The sequence below is a fragment of the Austrofundulus limnaeus genome, unplaced genomic scaffold, assembly GCF_001266775.1.
Source record: "Austrofundulus limnaeus strain Quisiro unplaced genomic scaffold, Austrofundulus_limnaeus-1.0 Scaffold331, whole genome shotgun sequence".
Taxonomy (NCBI): Eukaryota; Metazoa; Chordata; class Actinopteri; order Cyprinodontiformes; family Rivulidae; genus Austrofundulus; species Austrofundulus limnaeus.
Window position 1 is genome coordinate 35261 of NW_013952733.1, and position 14011 is coordinate 49271.

Genomic DNA, 14011 nt, shown 5'->3' on the forward strand with positions numbered 1-14011 from the left:
CACACACACACACACACACACACACACACACACAAACACGCACACACACATACACACACACATGCCTCCATTTTTTTTACTCAATGTAATTGCGGATGGATACAAGATGGATGAGTCTGAGCTTCAGTCCTCTTATTGCTATGAATATTCAAGAGGGTGAGCAAAAGAACATTGCTGTATTCCGGCTGTTGAGTCACAGGTCCTCAGTGGCAAGGAAGCACTGCTGGTCAAATGACAGAGGGAGAGAATGAGAGGGAACCATGGACGGGAGAGAGAGACAGAGAGACCGAGAGAGAGAGAGAGAGAGAGAGAGAGAGAGTGTGTGTGTGTGGGGGGCGGGGGGGTTTAAAAGAAACTGCTCCTGGCTGTCTTGGATATTTATTCCCCTGTGAAGTAATGAAGTCTTAAGAGAAACAGGTCAGATGTGTTCTTAAAGGGATAGTTCAAATCTTTTGAAGTGAGGTTCTGTGGGAGGGTAATGAACAATAAATATCTTACCTGTTGTAGATACCACTTTGAACAGCATTAGTTCAGAGGAATGAAATGTAATTGTAATTGGATGTGTGGACCACGATCAAAGGGAATTGCTGCCCTCTTAAAACAACTTCAGTCTCAATAACTTCATAGCGGTTCATGCAAATACTGTTTTAGGGCATGTCTGTCCACATTAGAACAATGTTTGAGAACACACAAAATAATTTAATTTTATTGTTTTGTTTATAAAAACACTTCTAGGAGTGACAAAATTTTATTAAAATAAAACGTTACTAAGCGAAATCTTAAAATGCCACCCCTTGTTTGCAACCTTTTTAAAATTATAATGTCATAGCCCCACCTCTTACCTAACCTATAACTCAACAGTGTTCTCTTTGACTTTCTTAGTTTACATTTTGCACCAATGTGAAGAATTTCTGCACATGATCCATGCTTTATTTTGTTTTATTTTATTTTTTACAGTGCCACACACAGGCCTGGCATTGTTACTACAACATTTTGGGTCAATTTCTGCATTTACATTTGAATGAAGTCATTCCTAGAAAGGGTGCCATTAAAAATGTTTTTTTAACTGCATTTCTGTGCAAACAATGCCTTTGTAAGCCCCTACATCATCATCATCAGACATTACATTATGCGAGTACAAGCTAGCAGAAGATAGCTACAACACGTCTGGGGCAGCCCAAGGAACTTCCAGTAGGAATATGATATTTGCTCTGCCAGAAAGGCATTGTAATACAAAATGGAGTACAAATTGTAATACAAAATTGATGGCAATGTATCTAATCCTGGCAATATTTTCCACAGAATCCCACTTTGGAGGATCTGAATTATCTCTTTAATGCAGCAGACGTTAGCAATGGGAGTTCTGCAAAAACACACGTGCTGTTCTGTTGTTGAACTGATGAATTTGACCAACTTTCATCTAAACTGTTAGTGAAATATTATGAATTCTTATTTAGTTATAGCAACGATGCGCAGATTAATTGTTAAGTACTTGTGCAACGCATCACTGTTGCAGAAATCACTTCCTGGCTTTGCATACAATAGAACCCCTAATGTCAGCGCCCATATCATTTGTCAGCATCTAGAGGTTATCTGCCAAGTTGATGAACAGAGAGATTGGCTATGAAACACAAGGTGTGACAGTATGGCAATATGTTATAGTATGCAGGCAGAGCTCATCAGGAAAAAGAGGACGAGCGGCTTTGTTCCAAATGTCACGATGCATATTTATGGGCGCACTGGAGTGGCTCCTTGTATAAGCACCATTCACCATCTATCAAGCAAAACCACTACACTGTCTCTTTGACAACTTTGTGTGACAAAGTGATCAAACCAGCCAATCTGCTTATGGCTCGAGTGAAATTTTCTTGTGGTGTTGACTGTCACTTAGACAATTAAGTTAACTGATAATTGCAGCCACACAGCCTTGTTAAATAGCTGCCATTAGTTTATTGTAAGAACAAAAGTAAATCACAGCTCCCCACCCCCATCCCCTTGGAAGAAAAACGTGAGTGCTGGATGCTAAAATGTACTCTCTCTTTGGTTCAAATTGAGATATCAAAGAGAAGTGGGAGAGGATAACACAATATAGTGGGGGTGTCAGACTGAAAGACGGTCAGACAGCTGATACAAGCAACATAAGCTCCACTCAGCTCTCTTTTCCGCCGAGGAGGCTCTCGGGAGAGTTGTGCGCTGGCTCTGTGCGCCTGGGCCATCCAGCACAGGATGGGCAGCCTGGCTGTCTGGCTGCTGTGCCGCTCCTCTGGGGAAAGAACATGGCTCCAGGGCTGTAGCTGATTTGAGATGGTCTCAGGACTAACCCTCGGGGGGATATCAACCAAGCAGAATTGGTTCTCTGAACCTCTATTTTTCCAGAAGCAGTGGAGCTCGGTGGCTGTGAAGAGACTCCACAAGAGGCCTTTCATCTTGACTGTGAACAAGTCGGTGGATTTCCTCCAAATTATAGGGAGTGAATACATCCCACCTAGTCTTCCTTGCAACCCTCCTTCTTTTTCCTCAAGATTGGGCCCCCCAGGACAGCCAGCTATCGCCAATCTCCCAGCTAAGTCATTACGTGGAAGTTAAGCCATGTGACGATTAGCCCGGAAATAATTTAGAGCACAACCTAAACCATGCTTTTTGTACACTAAATTAGTTGCCCACCATGCCCTGGGAAGATTGGACGGAGCCACAGGACAGTTTGCAGGAGTCAGTCATTTAAAACAACCCCCAGTTCAACAAAGGCAAAAGATATAAGCATCAAGCCATACAGTGGAGGTTTCCAGGCCCCTTTTGATGGCAGAAAGGTTTCCCATTACTTCTAAGCTATTACCTCCATACAGTAAGGATTACACAGACACAAGAACACTGGTACTCTGTCTACCAATCTGTTATTTCTTTTTTTATTTATTTATTTTATTCGAAAACTCCCCCAAGCTTTTCCATTATCTTCTCCATATCGAGCCTGACCCGAAGAGAAAACCTGTCCTCTGAGAGGTCAATGAAGTCTAGAATTTCTCCGCATTCTGTGCCTCTCTCCCCCACCCTGAATATTGCTTTAGGATACAAGAGAGATGTGGCCCCGCCACCTTATTCCCACTCACCTTAAGCCCTCGTATGCTTCATCCCCGTCCTCCATTTCCCACCTACAAAAGCATCCCCACCCATCACCATAATCTTTCTATTTCACTCGCCTGTCCCTCAAGGTTAAGGGTTTTGGAGATGGACACAGGCTTTGTCTGTCAGTTGACAGCGCTGCTATGCGTGATTTTGGCTGAACACTCTTGACTGGGTGGTCTGAGCTTTTTCTAAATAATATTGTTTGTACATGCGGCACAATGCATGACCAAAAAGAGTCAAGACATGAAGTGTCTTTTTTTTCCTGCAGATCGTGAATGTCTGCTTTGGCTGGAAATACAGACAAATGCTTCACAAGCTTATTGCAATAATGCTGATTTTATTAATTTATTTTAATTAATTCATTTTTTTTGCTGTAGGGCTTTGTGGCAAAGTTATGAACAATAAACATCTGACCTGTTGTAAATAGTTTACTGAATGGTCTCAGATTGGAGAAATGGTAAACCTGACTGGATTAATGAGGTAGCAGCTACTTTAAGTGAAAGCTAAAACTAAAGTAGATTGCTGCTACCTTAAAGAAAGGCAAATAAAAAAATTAAAGCAGTTGTGGACCGTTTTAGTCAGTCTTGTTATTCTTAACTGTGATATTAAATCATTGGTACAAATCAGACTAGCAGGTAGTTCATCAGTCTTGTCAGAATCAACTTTCATTTCTCCAAAATGAGGTTGTTTAAAGAGCTATTTTCAACAGATTAGATATCAGGCTACTTGTTTATAGCCTTTCCGCTGAACCCTGCTTGAAAACATCTGAACTACTTGTTTGAAGGAAGCAAAGAGCCAGATGCTAAGAGACAGATTTTAGAATGAAAACAAACATAGTGTTAAGACAAAAGGATTTTACATAAGGTGGCACGGTGGCTCAGTTGTTGCCTCTCACCAAGAAGGTTGCCGGGTCAAATCCTGGCTGGAGACCTTCATGGGTACCTGTCCGGAGACCTGTCCAGAGTGTACCCTGCCCCTCGCACTGCGACTGCTGGATGTAGACCCCTGTGACCCTGAACGGAAGAAATACAGGTTAAGCTAAATAGATGATTTTACATAAAAAGAGAAAGATTCTTAATGTGGGCTGACTCTTGGCTGTGGAATTTGTATGGCCTCTTTGTGCCTGCGTGGCTTCTCTCTGGTTACACTGGTGTCCTCCTACAGTCCAATAAACATAGGTTAGTTTAATTTGTGACCCTTCAAAATTACCACAAAAGTGTGTGTGTGTGTGTGTGTGTGTGTGTGTGTGTGTGTGTGTGTGTGTGTGTGTGTGTGTGTGTGTGTGTGTAAGCACGGTTGTGTGTTGGCTGTGTGATGAACTGTTGGTTTGTCCAGGGTATGCCTCCTGCTGGATGGCTTCTCATTAACCGGCAACGATAACAATCACTTCTTCTTAGAGTTCATTCTTAAGTGATTAGGGTCAGATTACTATTAAATGTGGTCCGTTAAAGTAGGCAATTTGAATTTTTTTTAATGTTTGCATAATATATTGGGTCAGTAAAAATGGTTCAGCCATTCATTTTCTGTATCTGCTTAATCCTGTTTGGGGTTACAGTGGCTAGTGTCTCTCTCCAGCAGTGGACAGGTGAGAAGTGGGCAAACCCCGGACATTTCACCACTCTATCACAGGGCCAACGCAGAGACACAGGAGACGAATAACTGTGCACATTCAAGCCTATTTAGAACCTTCAATTAACCCAACATATATACTGTGGGAAGAAAAAAAAAACTGTATTCGACTATGTGGGCAGGTGGCTGCCTCTCAGATTCAAATCTTATGAAGAATTGAAAATCCACAGGCTTTTTTTGGACACTTCGCTTTTCTGCTACAGTCAAAAATGCAATGATGAAATTTTCTTAGTCATTATAAATTGCAGAGGTGTATAAAGTATTTGAAAAAAAAAAAGAGAATTAAAAGTAAAATTACTTTAATGGAAAAATAATTTGGTAAAAATCAATTTCATTGTCAAATCATAACACCGCTAAGGTAAAAGTTAAGCTTTACACCACTGCAGCACACGATGTGTTGAATTCACTTTACCAGTTATGTCAGCTGGTTCCACTAAGCTGAGTAAAGTAAATGTAAAGCATTTGCATATGCTCAAAATTTTTTCTTTTTCTTTTTTAGAGTAAATAAACGACTCGTTTCATGTTGAGTTCTGGTCATATTTAAATTTGTAGTGTATAACAAAGTATTACATTTAAAAGTAAGTAAAAGTATAATCTCTTATAATCTCTCTTAAAAGTAAAAGTAATGATTAAAAGAAATACTTGGTTAAATACAGATCCTCATAAAAAGAAAAAACTTAAGTACTGTAACAAAGTAAATGTACTTCGTTACACTTCTACTAAATTGACCTTAGGATTTAATCTTTTGTGTGCGGTTGTGTGTCATTGTGTTGGCCCTGTGAGCATCTGGCAAACTGATTTTTTTTACCCCAGCACCCACCCCTCCTACAACCCTGAACAGTTCAAAGTAAAAGCAGAAAACAAAGGTAAGCAAACGAACTTACAGCCCTGAGATGTCTCCTGTTGTGAATTAGCGCTGTGTAAATAAGCTGAGCTGAACTGCCCGTCAACCATCAAGTTTTAGAAAAACCCTGGCAGAAACTAAGTTCACTAATGCCTTTGTGCTCATCTGCTGCAGAGAGCGAGAGGGAGAAAGAAAATGCCTGGCATTTCAGATGCATACTCCTACACAATTTCATTTTAAATAATGTATAGGCTGCAGAACGAGTGGCCATCATTGACATGCACTCTGTAGTGAAATTATATTAGAGCACAGTGTCATTGATTACAATTAACCCATGTTTAAACTGGCTTATTATGGTAATTTTTTTCCTTGTGGTTATTGTAAAAGCTCACTTGTCTGGAAATACTCTGAATGATTTGCTTTCGAGACTTAACTTGAAGCATACAGTATTCTCACGTTGCCATCCTCATTTCTTGGCTGGAAATTAGAAGAGGTATGAGAGTGAGGTCTGGGTTTTTACTGTAACAGTAAACTTTACAACCAGGAGACAATATCACGTTTTTTTCTTCAGAATTGTTTGGTTTTTATTATATTTGCTGATCCAATTACGAGTCGATAGATCAATTCAATTCCTTCAAGGACAGAAGTATTTAACAAGGGTACCACGTTTCAGAGGATAAAAATATTTTTCTTGCAACAGTTGAGGCCATGTGTTATAACAAAGAACGTATATATACAAGAGCACAGAGGTCATTTTTGAAAGCCAAAGTAATAAAGTGTACCCCCCCCCCCCCCCCCMCCCTTCTTAAAAAAAACATTTCTTCAAGGCATGCAACAACAAATGGAACAGGGGACAAGGAGGGAGGGGGGGGCTCATTGAATATTCATTAACCGGTGCCTAGGTGTATACATGGCTCTTAACCACTCTTGTTTATGACTTAAGGACTTGTAGTACTGACCTTAGTTTAACACAGCAGCAGATACCAAATTAACCTCTAGCCTCCACAGGGCTAGCCATGCCCTGCTAACAAGCAACCTGTCTAGACACACAAGAAGCACTTTATGATTCCACCTTTCGCAATCCCCACTCTTTCTTTCTTTCTTTTTTTTGTTTCTCTCTTGCTTTTCTTCTCAGCCTCCCTGCCTCTGCTAACACGCACAGCACATCCACATCCTCACGCCCTCTGTCCTCCTCTGTGCTTGGGTGTTTGGGTCACGCACCCAACAACCAGGGGTTTATTAGAGGAGACACTTTGCTTGTATCCTTCACAACACAGAGCAGGAGCAAAATAAAACCATTCCAAGAGATATGACTGATCTGGAGGGAGTTGATTTTTTTGTTAAGGCAATTAAAATGGGATTACATGGATTATTGCCACTTTTTAAAATGTTGTTTTTTTATTTTATTGTAGCACATATTTAAAATAAATTTAAAAATGCTATTCTGAGGTAATTCTTTACCCAAAAAGTACAAAATATAAAAATATACAATTTCACAAAACCTAACATGAAAAAAAAAAAAATAATAGTAATAATAATGGCCCTATGATGGACTTGCGACCTGTCCAGGGTGTACCCCGCCCCTCGCACTGTGACTGCTGGATATGGGCACCAGTGACCCACACAACCCTGAAAAGGAAGAAGCGTGTACAGAAAATGGATGGATGGATGGATAATAATAATAATAATAATAATAATAATAATAATAATAATAATAATAATAATAATAATAATAATAAAGAAAACACTGATGTGCATCTCTTTATTATTAGAGGAGAAACTACAAAAATATACATACAAATACTGAGACCCTGCTGGTCTGGGTTTGGATCGAACACTTTCTTAATTTTATTCACTTTAGTTGAGTATTACTGACTAAACAATATAGTTTGTTACCTTAGTTTCTGTATGTTTCAAAATATTTGGTGTGATCCATCCAGCCTTGGGTGATGTTTTTACTTTCCCCCTTTATAAAAAACCTGCACCCTAATCTTAAAATATTTATTATGCAAGAACAGAAAACACTGTCTGCTACCTCCAACTGACCTGTTCATGGGGAATTTTTTTTCCTCGAAACATTATACATAGGCTGCAAATTAAGTTATAATAAAATGTTAAATCAAACATTTTAGAAAAAAAATACAAACAAGAAAGATTCTAGTTTAATTAATTTTCTATCTGATACCTCCAAACTTCTGCAATCTTTGTTCCTCTGTGTGTAGATGAGTTAATTTATGGCTGCGCGTTTTAGATTATTGTCCACATGAGTTTCCGTAGTGCAGCCTTTTGATTGGCTAATTCGCCGCACACACCACATCGTTTGGAAGACGTTCACCTGGTTAGTGAAATGTTAGCGTAGCTGTAACTTCTTCAAAAATGAAACTCAAGACGTTTCTCTGTGTTATATTGTCCGCTATGATACAGCAATAATGTTAGAATGTAGCAAACGCTTAACGAGGTTGTTAAGTGCAAACGAGCTCACGGAACAGACGCTTGTTAGCCTTTAGCCTGCTAGCTGTACTAGCCATAGCAGCTAGCTTTGTTCATTTACACAATTTTGACTAAAGCGTTTGCTTTTAATTAAATAATGCATGATCACAGTTTTTCCTTTAAAAATGTCGTTTTTGAATGTAATGTTTGCGTTTTTAAACAAAATTGAGGACCATCGACGTAGTTTATTCAGTCAATGCTAATAGATGTGGCTAAAATGTACACTAACACTTTGTGTATTCTGTTAAAGATAAAACATCAAGATGAGTCTGAGAAAGCAGACACCGAGTGACTTTCTGAAGCAGATAATTGGGAGACCTGTGGTGGTTAAACTGAACTCTGGTGTTGATTATAGAGGTAAAGCAGTCGACATAACAAAAATCTGTTTTTTTTTTCTGATCTGCAATAATAACTGAAAGGTAGAATTTAATCCAAACCATTGTTTGTGTTTTAAACGTACAGGTGTTTTGGCCTGCCTGGATGGCTACATGAACATCGCCATAGAACAGACGGAGGAGTATGTCAATGGACAACTCAAGAACAAGTATGGGGATGCCTTTTTGAGAGGAAACAATGGTGAGGGTCTACATTATTACATCTTCTGGGCTTGTTCTTAACACAGCTTATTATCTACAGATGAGATTCATGTGATAAAGTTGAAGTTTATTAGAAAATATGAAGCCTGCATAATCCAAAGCTTAACTTCAGGCATATCTAACATGAAAAACACACTCAAAAACGTCATATTTGTGTCATCTCTTTGAAAATTCCATCTCAGATAAATGCTTAAATTTGAAGGTAATTCACATCAATGCAGCTTGTGATTGCAATGGTCTGCATACAAGACTTTTAGTGAATTTCTGAAAAGCATTACACACATGCTCGTTGAGGTAAGGTGAAGATGGGAGGAATGGCACACTGCTCCAGTAGACGATATGTTTTTTTCTGAATAAACCAAGAGTACAACAAATTAAAATGTTTAGTATTTTGATTAACAAATTGATGAGTTAGACAAAACCTGCTTTCATTTATTTAAAATCTTGACAGAGAGATCATCCACCCTCAGTGTAAGTATAAAATACAACTAGGATCAGGTGGAGTGTTCAATTATGCTTGATTCCACCATGGGCGTAAGAAAAATAAATCCATGAAAAAGCTTTCAGTTTGTCTTGTATGATAATTTGGCCCTGCACTGAGTAATTGTGGACTTTCAGATTGAGGTAGTTACGACACTCTTATCAATTAATTGCAAATTTGTAGTAATATATCTCAAGCGTTTTTGTTGCAGAAAGATTGCAGAATTAGAACTTTGTATAAACCTTTCTAGGCTTTATGCAGCTGGACAAACTAACCATGTGTTGCAGCGATAATGCCACTCTGTTCTGACTACTAGGCCTTCTGTGGCACAGTGGTTCAGCAGGAGGAAAGTCATAGGTTCAATTCTCCACTATGCCATACTATGTTGTGGTGTCCTTGAGCAAGATGCATATTCCCAGTGTAACAGCTCAAATTAACCCCAGATTAAACCCAATTGTAGTCTGGCCCCTGCCAAACTACACTGCCTGGCCAAAAAAAAAAGTCACCACCTTTAAGATCTTGTATTGAGTCTGACTGCTGCACAAAGCCTTCTCTCCAGCACATCCCAAAGATTCTGGATGGACTCTGTGGAGCCAATCCATGAGTGAAAATGATGTCTCATGCTCCCTGAACCACTCTTTTATAATTCGAGCCTGATGAATCCTGGCGTTGTCATCTTGGAATATGTTTGTGCCATCAGGGAAGAACAAATCTATTGATGGAATAACTTGTCATTCAGTATATTCAGGTAGTCAAGACCTGACCCACTGCAGCAACCCCACATCATAGCATTTAGTTAAATCCAGGTGGCAACTTTATTTTTTCTTTTGGCCGGGGCAGTTTATATCTGGGGATGTAACATATCCTAGGCCAAACTATACCCTTCCAGGCCAGAAGGGTTAAGGTTATGGTTAGGTTTAGAATTAAGTAATTCTTAAGCATATGATTCAACACTACTGATATCATGATATAATCTGACCTGAGGCATATGGATTGGTCTAGACCAATTTCCATCCATGTGCAGTCTGGACTAGGGGTATAGTATGGCTTGTTACATCAAGTGCTTAAATAACTTCCCTCTGCTCCATGTGTGCATGTCTTAGATGTGTGATGGATCAATTGTTGAGACCAAATTTTGTCATTAATGGGCACATGCAACAATGACAATACTCTGTCAGTACGAATCACATTTTTCACCGTTGCCTTTTTTCAGCTGCAACATGATATATCGTGGGGAAAATTTAATCCTTTCCAACACATTATGAAGTCAAATTCAAAGTTTTAGGACCTTGCAAAATATGTGACTTGAAAAACTAAAAGTAACTAAAAACCTCTTGTCTCAACAAAGCAACATAAAATAGGTTGTTGCAATTTTGAATAAATTAACATTTCTATTATAGGTCCATCTTGCTGCCTTTTGTTATTCACGAAAAAGATACAGCATTGTATTTTATTAGTTAAAGTCCAACATGAGTTTCTATAATATTGATTAACATAGAAAAAAAAAGGAAAAAAATGCAGGAATGCTGCAGTCTGAATAGAGACTCAGATGACTGTCCCTGAGAGAGTTCATGTTAATCAGTTAAGTGTCCTTGTAATGAGATTTCATCAGTATTGGTTCACCTCAAGGATTTTGTGATGGTTTAAATAGTTTTGTATTCTCCTTTTGAGTCAGAATTTCTGCTACTTTAAACGGATGTCTGTATCTTCCTGCTTCTGGCTTTATTTTCCACACAGCAGCCAAGTACTGTACCTACTGTATGATTCAATGTGAATCATGCCGGCCAGTTTATAGTCTCTAGATGGGACTATTTTAGTCATAAAAGGAGCAGGTGGCTGAATGTAGATTTGTGTATAAGCGGAAGTCAAAAATAAAAACATACCTGTCTGCTTTTCAGTCCAGCTTACAGCCTTGTAAGTCTGTTGGGTATGACCAGAGCAGATCAATTCAGCTTTAAGAGGAGAAATGGGACTTAAGTGGGGGAGGAAAGCTGCTGTAGGTCAGTGCTTCCCACAGACAATTTGTGGTCAACCATAGGAAGTAAAGGGTGGGTGACTTCAAAGAGCACTGAGCATCGATAATCACTTGTTGTAAAGAACATTGTATTCATAAGGCGACCATTTTGTTCTGCTGTGGTCAGTCGTATTTGGTTGGTCCAATAAGGCTGCTGGGCAATAACCTTTTTATGTTTTCTCTCCTGATTTTTATTGTTGTAATAATTGAACTTCATTAAACCACTTATTTTAAACTGTTGGATTTCAGTTTTTCATGCTGGTGTTTTAAACTAAAATAAACATGAATTTGCAACCAGTAGTTTATAAAATATTTAGCAAATGCTACAGATTAATGAAAACACAGACACAAGCAAAGCCATTGCCTCTTTTATCTGAGGGTGATTCTGCATTACTTACCTCGGTCTCATTTAGATTACTGTATTTGAAGTCTTATTTGTCTACCAGCCCTGTTTAGTCTTCTTTAATCAAACTCTAGTTTGTTTGCCTGGAAAGTCTGGTTCGTTTGTGGAGGTGTGAGCGCGTAATCGAACTCTAATTCGGACCAAAAAAGTGACCTCTGGTCCGCCTGCAAACGTAGGTCTCAGTTGGGTTGAAGCGAACTCTCGTGCGGTTTGATTACATGTGTGAACACCAAGTGGACTATAACGCAGTGCATTCAGAGTAATAACCGTAACATGGAGATGTCTCAGTCGCTTTGTGTAAAAAACCAATATCTCTGCGGTTCTACCTCATCTTCCAATCATGTTAATCCCGTTGTTAAAGTCTATTTAAGGCACATTTGCCAAAAACAAAACAAATCCTACAACCACTAAAATCTGACGTCACTCCATGTTCACGTTTTGTAAAGAAAGAAGCTTCGCTCAGCGTCTTCTGAGGTTTTTGTGTCGATTTCTTCAGTTGTTCTTGGTGCAGCGCCTCCACAGGCGAGGGAGGGAGCAGGTTGTTCACAGGGTTTAGTTTGTTGGACAAAGTGCAGTGTGAATGTGAACTGCACCACTGAAAATGTAAACAATGTCCCCAATCAAACCGAGTCTATCGGACTATCAGGTGTGGACGACCTAAATCGGGTTCTCAAACTTTTTGGGTCTAGGGACCCCTTACATGGGAGAAAGATTTCCAGGGTCTCTCTCATAAACCCCATGCTGATTAAAAACAATTTCCTGCTACTATAACCCTAACTGCCATAAGAATATTTATTTTTTTGCAGCATGTTTGTTTTACTGGTGCATTGTTGCCTGTATGTATTTACACTTTTTAAAATATAACAAAATGAACAAATGCCATTTTTGAGGACGTTCAAGCTACAGTTTGCAGACCTCTAGGGGGCTCTTGGACTCCAGTTTGAGAATCTTTGCTCTAAATGAACAAAAAAGTCACAATACTTTAGAGTTCCACAAACTAACTTTTATATATTTTTTGCTTTCTCTCTTACAGTTCTGTACATCAGCACCCAGAAGAGGAAGGTGTAGTGATGTTTTCAGTTTTGTTTTTATTTGATGTTGCAGAAAACAACTGTTTATGGTTTTTAGTTTTATAAAGCCAGTTTTGTTAAAAAAGAGTAAAATGTGAATTTCATTTACATGTATTACATTTTTTGTTGTTGTTGAACAATGTTTGATTTAAAAATAAAATGACATTTATAGAATTAGATTAGGTCCAAGTCTGTTCTTTAACCAGGTAATATTTAAAACCTTATAATGCTGCTCTGATATTTAAATTCATATTTGTTAAAATTCATCAGTCCTGGTGGGCTTCTAGAGGTATAAATGTGGGAGTAGGAGGGGGTGGGGGTGGCTAATTTCTTACACTAAATCCCTCATTCGTTTTATCCTTAGCGCGAGCAAAATCACCTAAATCTAGCCCCTTGTTTTCTCACAGGGCTTCAAAAGGATTAGAGTGTAATATTGTAATTTGTAAAACTTAATGTGCTCGTTCTGTAACTGATCCTGATGGAACTGGCCCACAGAAACCCAATGGCTCATTTTCAGACGCTCCCATCATCACTTCAAACTCTTTGTGACTTAAAAACAAAAATTCTCAACAAAAACTCCTCTTTGATGCTCCCAGCTTTTATCTCTGGCTTCCTGGTTGTCCAACTCATTAATGATGTGACTTAAAGCCCCGCTCTAGTTGATCACAAGATAATGATGGCGCTCTGCTGCGACGGTCTCTAAAATGTAGCGGACAATGGTGAGTGTAGAGGGGAACTTGTTGCTCTTTTTTTAATGCACCACTCCTCACCAGTTCAGCCTCTACCTGTGAAAGGAAAGGTTTCCCTTGCAGACGATGCAAATGTGTATTAGTGAGTAACAAAAGACTGCAGCACTAATCTGTAAACGGTGCCACCTGCAGGCTGCGTGGATGTGAATTGGATCGACTCCCGCTGCCCTCTGCTGCAGCCTCCCCGTTCTTCCAACCCTTTTTATTTTCTTTTTACGTGGAATCGAAACCTCCGACCACAGGGGTGTTTTTAAAATTAATATTTATTTATTTATTTATTCCTCGACTTTGTCAAGTTTGGATGTAAACTGTCGGGTTTTGACCTGTGAAAATCAATGCAGCAACAATCTGGAGGTTTATTTCCGTTTCAGCTTGGTGGCCTTTAGCAAATGAGTTCAAAAGCAGCATCACCTCATTAGTCTGCCATAAGAATGCTATAAATATATGATTCATTAGGTTCATAATGAGACGGCTGAATTGTGTAGGCAGCTAGGGTAATATTATTTTTCCTTCCAAGGGTGGATTTTCTTTCTTTCATTTTTTTCCCTCCTTTAAGAGCCTTGTTTTCCAACCTGTACATGCGCACTCTTGCCCCTGGAAGGAGACAAAAGGCTG

At 39.1% G+C, this 14011-nt stretch overlaps 1 protein-coding gene and 1 long non-coding RNA gene across 2 annotated transcripts in view; one reads left to right on the forward strand and one right to left on the reverse strand.

The window, feature by feature from the left end:
• Nucleotides 1-269, reverse strand: part of LOC106527553 (uncharacterized) — a 1309-nt gene extending 1040 nt beyond the window's left edge. Inside the window, exon 1 of the long non-coding RNA XR_001311399.1 lies at nt 81-269. This is a non-coding gene — a long non-coding RNA (uncharacterized LOC106527553). The remainder of the gene's footprint in view (nt 1-80) is intronic.
• Nucleotides 270-7871: 7602 nt separating this feature from the next.
• Nucleotides 7872-12723, forward strand: lsm6 (LSM6 homolog, U6 small nuclear RNA and mRNA degradation associated). The gene is made up of 4 exons (XM_014022478.1): nt 7872-7931; nt 8334-8440; nt 8546-8659; nt 12611-12723. The coding sequence occupies exons 2-4, from the start codon at nt 8347-8349 to the stop codon at nt 12643-12645; spliced, it is 243 nt and encodes an 80-aa protein (XP_013877932.1). The 5' UTR covers nt 7872-7931; nt 8334-8346; the 3' UTR covers nt 12646-12723.
• Nucleotides 12724-14011: the final 1288 nt, after the last annotated feature.

Coding starts and splice junctions, on each gene's coding strand:
- lsm6 (XM_014022478.1), top strand. CDS start 8,347: ATGAGTCTGAGAAAGCAGACACCGAGTGACTTTCTGAAGCAGATAATT. Junction 8,441..8,545: donor CTCTGGTGTTGATTATAGAG/GTAAAGCAGTCG, acceptor TTAAACGTACAG/GTGTTTTGGCCTGCCTGGAT. Junction 8,660..12,610: donor CTTTTTGAGAGGAAACAATG/GTGAGGGTCTAC, acceptor TCTCTCTTACAG/TTCTGTACATCAGCACCCAG.